Consider the following 13,165-nt stretch of genomic DNA (forward strand, 5'->3'; position numbering starts at 1 on the left):
TGTCCTGTTATATTTTAGATAGCAAGGAGCAGACGGCTGAGTTTATTAAACTCCACCAAAACAATCTGCAAACTTCATTGAAAGTTTAATAAATTATCTTCTTGTCTTTATTTTTAGTTAGCACATACCTGAAACACTATAAGCTGTAAGCTAATGATAGTTGTCTAAGAGCAGATGCTGCTGGTGCAATAAGCTGTACGTTTCACGTCCAATGGATGCATGATCTGATTAGTCGACTATCAAAATAATCGTCTGTGGCAGACAGGATGTTAACACAAACCTTCAGAATTTGAGTTATTGATTGGCGGGGCAGCGCTTGGTCATTCAAACGGTTTACCTGATCAAATATTTGATGGTATTTAATTGAAATCCTTGTTAGGCCCACCAGGCTGTTGATCAATCACTGAGAACTCGCCTGACCGTTTCAGGTGTCGATGATCAGAGACATTAGAGAGCGTGAGATCAGAATTTACACGGACGCTGGACGAATCTGCCGACCGCTGCTGATTGTCGAGAAACAGAAACTGCTGCTGAAGAGACGCCACATCGACCAGCTGAAGGAGCGCGAGTATAACAACTACAGGTGAGGCAGAATACAGACAGTTGAGATGGTGCTGAAGGTTGGCAATTGCTGCAGATGCTTCAGGTGGTGTTGACATAAATGTTCTTTGGCACTTAGCTGGCAGGACTTAGTGGCCAGCGGTGTGGTGGAGTACATAGACACCCTAGAAGAGGAGACCGTCATGCTCGCTATGACCCCAGATGACCTCCAGGAGAAAGGCGTGGCCTATTGTTCCACCTACACCCACTGTGAGATCCATCCATCTATGATCCTTGGAGTGTGTGCGTCCATCATCCCATTCCCTGATCACAACCAGGTACTCAGACAAAACAAACTAATAAACAAGCAAACAGATAAATAGATAAGCAAGCAAACAGGAAGCTTGGGCCTGAACACGCATGTTTTCAGTCTCCCAGGAACACATATCAGTCCGCCATGGGGAAGCAGGCCATGGGTGTTTACATCACCAACTTCCATGTTCGAATGGACACGCTCGCTCACGTGCTGTACTACCCTCAGAAACCACTCGTCACCACCCGCTCCATGGAGTACCTGCGCTTCAGGGAGCTCCCCGCAGGTATGCTCAACTGCCCACTGAGATGCTCAACTGTCCACTGAGATGCTCACGTATAAAAGTTCTCACACCTTTCAGGTATTAACTCGATTGTGGCGATCGCCTCATACACTGGCTACAACCAGGAAGACTCTGTGATCATGAACAGGTCAGCCGTGGATCGAGGCTTCTTCAGGTAAGTTGTTGGCTGATGCACCTGTGACCACATGTGTGACAGGAGTGTTAAAAGTGTGATTTCACCTGGCAGGTCTGTGTTCTATCGGTCATACAAAGAGCAGGAGTCTAAGAAAGGCTTTGATCAGGAGGAGATCTTTGAGAAGCCGACGCGTGAAACCTGTCAAGGTGAGAACTCATTAATTCATCTTGGTTCAATTCAGTTTTATTTATACAGCACCAAATCACAACAACAGTTGCCTCAAGGTGCTTTATATTATAAGGTAGACCCTACAATAATACATACAGAAAAAAACAACAATCATATGACCCCCTACAGGGCTCTAGAGTGCGACCCATTTGGTCTTAGGTCGCACCGGTGCGACCAACTGTTCAAAAAAAAAAAAAGTCTCTTGGACACTTTCAGAGTTGCAGAGACTTTTTTTTATTTTACTTTATTCAGCGTGGTCAGCGTCAACAACAGACACACATTATGCCCATATTGTGGTCTAAATCAATCAGAGATGGTCAGGGACATTAATTAATGGCAGGACTTCTTTGAGCAGTTTTGTAGGAATGGGGTCTAAAAGACACGTTGATGGTTTGGAGGAAGTAATTATGGAAGTTAACTCAGAAAGATCAATTGGAGAAAAAGAGTCTAACTTAACATCAACAGTACTAAAAGTAGCTGTAGATAATATTACATCTGTGGGATAGCTAGCCGGGGTTCAAGGCTCACTAGAGCCGGCAAGAACAGCGAACTCCGGGCACATCATTTTCAAACCCCCGCTGTCTTTCTCTACTCAGGTTAAACATGATATATAAGTCACTCAGATAACTTAAAACTGTTATTGTTCCTTAGTAAATCGGTTTGGCTGAGATTAACGTTATAGTTTTTACACAGCTGATTAAACAGAAGTGTGAGATGGTCGAGAGTTTACCCCAGTGTCCTGTTATATTTTAGATAGCAAGGAGCAGACGGCTGAGTTTATTAATCTCCACCGAAACAATCTGCAAATTTCCTTAAAAGTTTAATAAATTATCATCTTGTCTTTATTTTTAGCTAGCGCATACCTTAAACATTTAAAGCTGTAAGCTAATGATAGTTATATAAGAGCAGATGCTGCTGGTGCAATAAGCTGTACGTTTCACGTCCAATGGATGCATGATCTGATTAGTCGACTAATCCCAAAAAAAACCATTGGTGACTATTCGACTATCAAAATAATAGTTTATTGCAGCACTATTAGTGAGGAGGTGAAATTATTAACAAGATGATCGACCTCTGTTGGAGTAGCGTTCAGATAGCTGCTCTGCTCTGTGTTAGTACAGCGCTTTCAGAAAGAAATCTACTGTGATGGGCCCTGGAAGACAATCGATTATGATTGCAGGTTTCTAGTTTGACATGTCTCAAAACAAAATCAACACTTACTCTAGTGTTTATTCCCCAGGGTGTGTGTCACAGTGTGGGGAAAAACATTTAGACACATAAATAGGTTGGTGGTGTACCCAGGGCTTCTGTTTAACACTACGCTTCCTCCTCACGGTCACCCAGCCATCATGTTTTCCCAGCTGCTTGGTACTGTCTGCTGGAGGAGAACTAACAGAGCCTTCGCTACCTTGGTACAGAGCTGCAAACACTACACTACAAGTATCATTGTGAATGTAATCAACAGAGTGCGCTTTGGATAAATCATGTGAAGCTGCAGTATGAAATAAGAAGTTTTCTATAAGCTTTAATTAAATTGGTTACATAGATAACCTATACAAGCTGTGTACTGGAACAGGAAGTGATACTCTACTGCAGAGAGAGCCACACCCAGTGTGCCATTTACAGAAAAATACCTCGGGTCTGACAACCGGTCAGGTTTTAGGAGGCGGGGCTAATCATATTCTTATCACGCCCAGGGATGCGACATGCCATCTATGACAAACTGGATGACGATGGACTCATTGCACCTGGCGTCCGTGTTTCTGGCGAGGACGTGATCATTGGGAAGACGGTGACACTGCCAGAGAATGACGACGAGCTGGATAGCACGAACCGCCGCTACACGAAGAGAGACTGCAGCACGTTTCTGAGGACCAGTGAGACGGGCATCGTGGACCAGGTCATGGTGACCCTGAATCAGGAGGGCTACAAGTTCTGCAAAATCAGGGTGAGCGCACACCTGAGACACCTGAGAGGTCAGATGACACGGCCACAGTTTAACAGCTTCGTGTTTCCGGCAGGTACGCTCTGTCCGAATTCCTCAGATCGGCGACAAATTTGCCAGCCGACACGGACAGAAGGGAACCTGTGGGATCCAGTACAGACAGGAGGTAATCCCAGCAGGTCACGTACCTATCATCAGGGCACCGCTCCCCATACACACGAAGGATTCATTAAAGTTATATTTTTTAACACAACAGGAAAGGAAACAGCAAAGATGCTCAAAGTACAAAAACAATCAAAACTGAGATTTTATTTTTGAAGGCTCTCATTGATTTGCTTTATTTTGAAGGACATGCCATTCACCTGTGAGGGGATCACTCCTGACATCATCATCAACCCTCACGCCATTCCGTCCAGAATGACAGTCGGCCATTTGATTGAGTGTCTGCAGGGGAAGGTAACGATAATTACACATCAGTTTATTCACATAGTGCCAGTCACAACAACAGTCAAATTGTAGCAGATCTTTAATTAATTTATAACAACTGATCTTTAAGGTAAAGAAGTCTAACTCTGTGACAAAGTACAAGGTTTTTGTCATAATAAGGCTTTTATTTTGACAGTTGTGCTAGCGTGTGTCTTCCTGAAAAGATTTCTGAAAGCTGTTAGCTCAGGCTACTCTGCAACCCTGTGCTAGCTTTAAAGCCCAATTTCAGATCTCTTGCTTCTCTTACCTGATGACAGGTAAATGAAGAGAAAAAAAATGGCCTGTATTTGTATAGCGCTTTACTAGTCCCTAAGGACCCCAAAGCGCTTTACACATCCAGTCATCCACCCATTCATACACACATTCACACACTGGTGATGGCAAGCTACATTGTAGCCACAGCCACCCTGGGGTGCACTGACAGAGGCGAAGAGTTTGGGTTATTTCACACCTTTCATTTTGACACTGTGGGGATCAGCTGCTAGCTGATGAAGCCTTCTGCACTATCAGAGGCTCAGGTACCCAAGTACACTTTTACTTCACCGTAAAGACTCATCTGAGCACCAGGTGTGGAGTTTTGAAGCTAACGCTGCTCATTTGGATGTGGAGGACTGAAGATGGTGTGCAGTTAAAATAAACACCTGTGCATTCGTGGGCCTCATAATTAGAAATCTCTGCAAGAACGATTGAAAAGAACGTATGAAACGATGCGATGAAAGCGTGAATAAAGTGTTTGCTAATTATGTTAGCAGCTCTGTGTTTAAGTAAAATCTCTTGATGTTGGGCAGAAAATGAAGTGAAGTGCACACATACAGTCGTGGCCAAAAGTTTTGAGAATGACACGAATATTAGTTTTCACAAAGTTTGCCGCTTCAGTGTTTTTGGATCTTTGTGTCAGTTGTTTCTATGATGTATTGAAGTATAATTACAAGCACTTCATAAGTATCAAATGCTTTTATTGAGAATTACATCACGTTTATGCAAAGAGTGAATATTTGAATCAGAATCAGAATCAGAATACTTTATTGATCCCTGGGGGAAATTATTTTTTGTTACAGTGCTCCATTTTAAACCAACATTAAGACAAGACAGACAATACGCTAACTAAGAATAGTACAATATATACATATATATACATACATACATACATAAGTCACTTATAAATAAATATTTGGAAAAGAAACATGTGTAGTTGTAGCAGCAAACAGTGTGTTAAGTGGATGCGTTGTACAGGGAGATGGCCACAGGCAGGAATGATTTCCTGTGTCGTTCAGTGGTGCTTTTCGGTAATCTCAGTCTCTCGCTGAACGAGCTCCTGTGACTGACCAACATGTCATGGAGTGGGTGGGAGGTGTTATCCAACATTGTCTTTATCTTGGACAGCATCCGCCTCTCCGACACCACCTTGAGGGAGTCCAGCTCCATCCCCACAACATTGCTGGCCTTACGGATCAGTTTATTAATTATTTATTATTATTGCAGTGTTGGCCCTTCTTTTTCAAGACCTCTGCATGTTGCCAATCAACTTCTGGGCCAAATCCTAACTGATGTCAACCCATTCTGTCATAATCAATGCTTGGAGTTTGTCAGAATTAGTGGGGTTTTGTTTGTCCACCTGCCTCTTGAGGATTGACCGCAAGTTCTCAATTGGACTGAGGTCTGGGGAGTTCCCTGGCCATGGACCCAAAATGATTTGTTCCCCGAGCTACTTAGGTATCACTTTGGCCTTATGGCATGGTGATCCATCGTGCTGGAAAATGCATTGTTCTTCATCAGACTGTTCTTGGATGGTTGGAAGAAGTTGCTTTCAGAGGATGTTTTGGTTCCATTCTTTATTCATGGCTGTTTTTGGCAAAATTGTGAGTGAGCCTACTCCCTTGGATGAGAAGCAGCCCCACACATAAATGGTCTCAGGATGCTTTACTGTTGGCATGAGACAGGACTGATGGTAGCGCTCACCTTTTCTTCTCCGGACAAGCCTTTTTCCAGATGCCCCAAACAATCGGAGAGGGGCTTCATCAGAGAAAATGACTTTATCCCACTCCTCAGCAGTCCACTCGCTGTACTTTTTGCAGAATATCAGTTCGTCCCTCATGTTTTTTTTGGAGAGAAGTGGCTTCTTTGCTTCCCTTCTTGACACCAGGCCATCTGCCAAAAGTCTTCGCCTCACTGTGCGTACAGATGCGCTCACACCTACCTGCTACCATTCCTGAGCAAGCTCTGCACTGGTGGCACTCTGATACTGCAGCTGAATCATCTTTAGGAGGCGGTCCTGGTGCTTGCTGGACTTTCTTGAGCGCCCTGAAGCCGTCTTCACAATAATTGAACCTCTTTCCTTGAAGTTCTTGATGATCAGATAAATGGTTGATTTAGGTGCAGTCTTAGTAGCAACAACATCCTTGCCTGTGAAGCCATTTTTATGCTACACAATGATGTGTTTCCTTGCAGGTAACCATGTTTAATAGGAAGAACAACAATTTCAAGCATCACCCTCCTTTTAATGCATCCAGTCTTCTATTCTAACTCAGTCAGCACATAATGATCTCCAGCCTTGTGCTTGTCAACATTCTCACCTGAGTTGATGAGAACATTATTGAAATTATCTCAGCAGGTCCCTTTATGGCATGAAATGCTGAATGATGAAATGCAGTGGAAATTGAATTTTTGAGATTAAGTTCATTTTCATGGCAAAGAAGGATTTAGCAATTCATCTGATCACTCTCCATAACATTCTAGAGTACAATGAAATTGCTATCATAAAAACTGAAGCAGCAAACTTTGTGAAAACCAGTATTTGTGTCATTCTCAAAACTTTAGGCCACGACTGTAGGTGTGATGGAGCCTCATCGTTGTTGCTTATGTTGTGCAAACAAAGATAAACATGTACCCGAGCTTTTGACTTGCAGGCTGACGGGTGACTCTGTCTTGTTTCAGGTGTCTGCCAACAAAGGTGAGATCGGTGACGCCACGCCATTTAACGATGCCGTCAACGTGCAGAAGGTGTCAAACTTGCTGTCTGAATATGGATACCATCTCAGAGGGAATGAGGTCAGCGCAAGGTCACACTTCCTACTGGCGGAGTCTGATGCTTTTGAATATTTATATTGAGTACTGGTTTGTGATCAGGTTCTGTATAACGGCTTCACTGGGAGGAAGCTGACGTCTCAGATCTTCATCGGCCCAACTTATTACCAGCGCCTGAAGCACATGGTGGACGATAAGATCCACTCGAGAGCCCGCGGCCCGGTCCAGATTCTCAACCGACAACCCATGGAGGGGCGCTCACGGTGAGTAACGCACCTGTCCGTGGCTGCGCATGTCTGCGCCCGGCATCAGCCTGCCTGTGCTCAGTAAAAAGAGATTAATGTCTGATCTCGTCCGTCCATCCTCAGTGATGGTGGTTTGCGGTTTGGCGAGATGGAGCGTGACTGTCAGATTGCTCACGGAGCAGCTCAGTTCCTGAGGGAGCGTCTGTTCGAGGCATCTGATCCCTACCAGGTGCACGTTTGTAACCTGTGCGGACTGATGGCCATCGCCAACACACGGACACACACGTACGAATGTCGTGGTTGCCGCAACAAAACCCAGGTAAGCATGATCAATATTAAGTCCATCAAGGTTTCTGGCACAGCTGTGTTGAGCAACCTGTCTCAGACTTGTGTTGACCTGTCCACGGCGCTCTGCCTATACTTTTTTTTTTTTTTTCTTTTTCTTAAATGGCTGCTTGTGTCTCCACGTGTACTGTGTTTCTGCATTTCTACCGGTCGTGTAAATTCATGTGACACTTTGCTGCGGGTAGAGGTCATCAGCATGCGTGTTTGCCCTGAGTTGTGCTTTGTGTGACACAACAGAGCAGCCATGGTACCATAGAAATGCTGTTTAAGTGCTTGATTTAGACATAACGATCGGTTCTTACCATGTGTCTAGATGCGCAGCCGGTACCTCATTGGTGGATATATACAGGGAGTGCAGAATTATTAGGCAAATGAGTATTTTGTCCACATCATCCTCTTCATGCATGTTGTCTTACTCCAAGCTGTATAGGCTCGAAAGCCTATTAAGCATATTAGGTGATGTGCATCTCTGTAATGAGAAGGGGTGTGGTCTAATGACATCAACACCCTATATCAGGTGTGCATAATTATTAGGCAACTTCCTTTCCTTTGGCAAAATGGGTCAAAAGAAGGACTTGACAGGCTCAGAAAAGTCAAAAATAGTGAGATATCTTGCAGAGGGATGCAGCAGTCTCAAAATTGCAAAGCTTCTGAAAGCGTGATCATCGAACAATCAAGCGTTTCATTCAAAATAGTCAACAGGGTCGCAAGAAGCGTGTGGAAAAACCAAGGCGCAAAATAACTGCCCATGAACTGAGAAAAGTCAGGCGTGCAGCTGCCAAGATGCCACTTGCCACCAGTTTGGCCATATTTCAGAGCTGCAACATCACTGGAGTGCCCAAGAGCACAAGGTGTGCAATACTCAGAGACATGGCCAAGGTAAGAAAGGCTGAAAGACGACCACCACTGAACAAGACACACAAGCTGAATCGTCAAGACTGGGCCAAGAAATATCTCAAGACTGATTTTTCTAAGGTTTTATGGACTGATGACATGAGAGTGAGTCTTGATGGGCCAGATGGATGGGCCCGTGGCTGGATTGGTAAAGGGCAGAGAGCTCCAGTCCGACTCAGACGTCAGCAAGGTGGAGGTGGAGTACTGGTTTGGGCTGGTATCATCAAAAATGAGCTTGTGGGGCCTTTTCGGGTTGAGGATGAAAGGAGCAAAGAAAGGTGGCTATATTGGTCGCTGATTTGGTTTTGTTTTGTTTTTGAATGTCAGAAATGTATATTTGTGAATGTGGAGATGTTATATTGGTTTCACTGGTAAAAATAAATAATTGAAATGGGTATATATTTGTTTTTTGTTAAGTTTCCTAATAATTATGCACAGTAATAGTCACCTGCACACACAGATATCCCCCTAAAATAGCTAAAACTAAAAACAAACTAAAAACTACTTCCAAAAACATTCAGCTTTGATATTAATGAGTTTTTTGGGTTCATTGAGAACATGGTTGTTGTTCAATAATAAAATTATTCCTCAAAAATACAACTTGCCTAATAATTCTGCACTCCCTGTATGTTGGATTTATTGATTGGCTGCTTTTTAGATAGATCTGCAATGACCCTGATGAGACCACAGCTACAGGGTTGAGTAGTTTATAGTTAAATACGTTCTTCAGTTAATTAAGTTGTTCATACTGAAAGTGTTGCCAGACCTTTAACCTTTGCTTTACTTTAAATGGCCTGTATTTGTATAGCGCTTTACTAAGGCTACGTTCACACTGCAGGTCAAAATGCTCAATACCGATTTTTTGATCAAATCCTATTTTTTGTCTGCTTGTTTACACTACAAATAAAATGCGACAGCAAACGCTCTCTAGTGTGAACGCTCAAAGCGTAACAAGTCACGTGACGTGACGCTGCGGCTGTGATTGGTTCGGCTCTGCGCTACTTAATTTGGATTGGCTGACCTTTTTTTTTTTTTTTTTTTTAAGAGGACAAGAGCGGCGAGGTCTATCGCGATAGCTTAATTTCTCTATCGAGTAAAAGTTATATCGCGATACATATCGTTATCGTTCTATCGCCCAGCTCTAAGATAACCTAATAATGATCCTTATAGCTGTTTTAGAGGAGCGGTGCTTCAAAGGATAGTTGCAGATTTGTCAGAATCTGCAGATTATACAGTACAAATAAAATGTTCACGTTTCTCCAACGTTGTCTTCCCAACAGTTTCACTGACATCTACACGGGATGGCCAGGAAGCGTTCGCGATGTCTTCTCGGGCACTGATAATTGGCGTCTGTCTTGTGTCAGTGACGTAAAAGACTGATTTAATGCGACATGACCGTTCAAACAGCAGTCGCTTTCTAAAACATCGGATATGTATTGGATTCAGTACCACATACGAAAGTGACCCAGGTCAAATTTGAAAATATCGGATTTGTGCCGTTCACACTGTCATACCATGATCGGATATGGGTCGCATAGGGTTAAAAATAAATAAATAAATAAAAAAATCTGATTTGATGCGCTTTCGCCTGCAGTGTGAACGTAGCCTTAGTCCCTATGAACCCCAAAGCGCTTTACACTACATCCAGTCATTCACACAAACACTGGTGATGGCAAGCTACATTGTAGCCACAGCCACCCTGGGGCGCACTGACAGAAGCGAGGCTGTCGGACACTGGCGCCACCGGGCCCTCTGACCACCACCAGTAGGCAACGGGTGAAGTGTCTTGCCCAAAGACACAATGACCGAGACTGTCGGATAGGCCTGGGCGATATGACCCAAAATTCCTATCTCGATATTCTTTAGCTGGATGGCAATATAAGATATGTGTCAATATTTTTTTTTTAAAGCCATAAAGTGAGAACAAAAAGAGTTCTTAGTCAAAGCTGTGTCCCAGCTTTCACACAGGCACTTTTATTAACATACAGCGTAGATGTACAAGAAAAAATTACTCAGAAATAAATTATGAGCATTTACTGGATTACAATTACTTTTTTCAAGTAACAAGTAAAGTAAGGGATTACTGTTGCAAAAACGGTAATTAGATTACTGTTACTTTCCCGTAAGCACACTGCGTTACTAAAACCATGATTTCTTTTTTGCGAGTGTGACGTTCGTGACAACAGCTGTGTGCAGATCAACAATGGATAATATATTGAGTGCGGAGAGAGTATGAGCATGTAGCGTTTAAAGCGTGGAAGTACTGACCTTACTTTGAGTTTGATTCCATAAAAAGTGACAAAAACATTAGCGTCTGCTGTTCACTGTGTGGGAAGAAAACTTCTTTTTACAGCGAAAAAAACCCCCTAAACTTCCGAGCAAGCACCGAGTGCGCTACGACGTAATGGGAAATTCAGAGAAACTCGCGGATTCTTCCACTGACCGATGCGGCAGACCTGCACCAGGGTAAACCTCCGCCTAACCCACTCCTGCTATACAGGAGAAAATAGAGCAACAGGACCGCTGAGTCTTTGATTTTATTTATTTTCAGCTGTGTTTTACTTGCATCTATTTGAAAGACTGAGTGTAAACACAAATATTTTATTTTATGTACTGGAATGTGCAGAAAATGGGTTTAAATGTTCAACAAATTTCTTCCAGTCAGAGAATGGTGCATATAATAAAATTTTTGCTTGGTGCATAAAGTTAAAAGATTAAAACTGATAAAACGTTTTTTAAAAGTTTTAAAAAGAGACTTCCATTTGGTTACATTTTGTATGATGGGTTATGCAGAAAAGTAGAATTGGGCTGAAAGATCTATCACTTCTATCAATCGTGTTTTTAAAAAGTAACTAAGTAATTAATTACTTTTGAAAATAAGTAATCAGTAAAGTAACGGGATTACTTTCGGGGAAGTAATCAGTAATTAGTTACTGATTACTTTTTTCAAGTAACTTGACCAACACTGGTCCTTATACACACACATTACGGTAATATTACGTTGAAGCAGAGTACGTATAACTCTGCGAGGCTCCTCTGTAATGCTCCAACAATCCATCAAGCAGTTTCGTAGCTTACCAAAGTCGTACCAAAACATTTTTGAAAGGTTTCTGAGCGCCGTGTGCCACATACAATCGGTTTGCGGTCAGTAAGCACAACCAGAATTCATACATAAGGCGCACTGTCGATTTTTGAGAAAATGAAAGGATTTTAGCCCGGTCAGCTCATTAATGCGTTGACACCGTCCAGCCCCATGCATGGGGCGATCCGCGGTAACTCGTTAAGAGATTTGCCCTGTTAATGCAGTTATGTCGTTTACCGACCAGCTCTTCTTTGATAGCTGCCGTGTCCATCTTGTCATTGCCTGCAGGTGAAGCGATGGGGGAGGGGGAGTTGTGTTCAGTGAAGGAGAGGCGAGGCCGATTAACGTTGCGTAGAGACAAAAGTGGACGAAAGAGAGGCAAACTTGCGGCTCCACAAGTATAGTTCAAACGTAACATAGACTATATCGATATAAACAATATTGTCACATCTCATATCTCATATAAAAATATATCGATATATTTAAAAATTCCATATATTGCCCAGTCCTACTGTCGGAGCTTCCAATTACAAGACGAACTGCCAACTCTTGAGCCACGATCTCCCCACACACTGTGACAGAGATTTCAATCCTGAGCTCACGATAAATCCACCAATAGAAACATCTGCAAATGTATTCAGTCTGAGCACTGAATACATTTTATATATAACACAGTAGTAGGCTTACAAAACAGTAAGCGCTTACTGTTTTGTTTTTTGAACTTTTTATTTAGAATTTTCATTCTGACAGGAGTATGACAAAAAACAAATAAACAAAAAAACAGCAAAATTAAAAGAGGAACAAAATGTTCCAATCATCACACAAAAAGAGAGATAAGCAAAATTAAGTGACAGAATTTTCAAGCCTTTGCTTATATTTATGCCATTTAGTCCAACGTTGTTGAAAGAGATGACCTTTTAGTCGTAGAAGGAAAGTCAGTCTCTCCATAAGATGCATTTCCTCTATAATCTCTAGCACTAACTCAGGGAGGATCTGTCTTAAGCCAATTCCTTGTTATGGCCTTTTTAGATGCGATCAACTGGATTTTAAAAATATATCTGTCATTTTTTAGAATCAAATCTCTGGGTAGCAAGCCCAGTAATAAGATTCTGGGATCCTTAGGGATGGCATAGGACATGATGTTATCTGTTAACTTGGATATACTGTCCCAAAAGGAAGTCAATTGTGTACATGTCCAAAAAATATGAGAGTGATTGGCGTTCAGGTGGCCACACTGTCTCCAACATTGTTGCCGGTGCCCTTGAAAGTTGTTAGTAATATGTGGAGAAATAAAGAATCTAAAAGTTTTCCACCTGAATTCCCTCCACCTTTAGGAGCTAGTTGATGTTTGTTGTGTGGTACACATTTAGAGCCAATCACCCTCTGACAATCCAATTTTCAACTCTGCTTCCCATTTTGACTTCACATATAGTGTGTTGTTGCCATATTGTTTTTGTAGCCCTTTCTAGTGTTTAGACACTGTTTTGGTGGGCAGACATTTGTAGGCATTTGTAAAGACTTTGACAAGATCAATTTCTGGGGAGGAGGGGCCCTTTATTTCTGTATTGGAAAAAAATGACGAACCTGCAGATATCGCAACAGATCCGTATTTTCCAGATTGAATTCTGTTTTCAATTTTTTTTT

General features: G+C 42.4%; 1 protein-coding gene across 2 annotated transcripts in view; it reads left to right on the top strand.

Moving 5' to 3' along the window:
- The window catches only part of polr2b (RNA polymerase II subunit B), a 32,613-nt gene that overhangs the window by 14,038 nt on the left and 5,410 nt on the right, over positions 1-13,165 (top strand). For both annotated transcript variants that reach the window (XM_080901802.1, XM_080901801.1), the window contains exons 14-24: positions 429-583; positions 680-878; positions 971-1,139; positions 1,215-1,311; positions 1,384-1,478; positions 3,198-3,448; positions 3,522-3,611; positions 3,794-3,901; positions 6,866-6,979; positions 7,058-7,218; positions 7,324-7,519. In XM_080901802.1, the coding sequence (XP_080757928.1) occupies positions 429-583; positions 680-878; positions 971-1,139; positions 1,215-1,311; positions 1,384-1,478; positions 3,198-3,448; positions 3,522-3,611; positions 3,794-3,901; positions 6,866-6,979; positions 7,058-7,218; positions 7,324-7,519 (1,635 nt within the window). The remainder of the gene's footprint in view (positions 1-428; positions 584-679; positions 879-970; positions 1,140-1,214; positions 1,312-1,383; positions 1,479-3,197; positions 3,449-3,521; positions 3,612-3,793; positions 3,902-6,865; positions 6,980-7,057; positions 7,219-7,323; positions 7,520-13,165) is intronic.

This window comes from Rhamphochromis sp. 'chilingali' (genome assembly GCF_963969265.1).
Source record: "Rhamphochromis sp. 'chilingali' genome assembly, chromosome: 13".
In the NCBI taxonomy this organism is placed as follows: Eukaryota; Metazoa; Chordata; class Actinopteri; order Cichliformes; family Cichlidae; genus Rhamphochromis; species Rhamphochromis sp. 'chilingali'.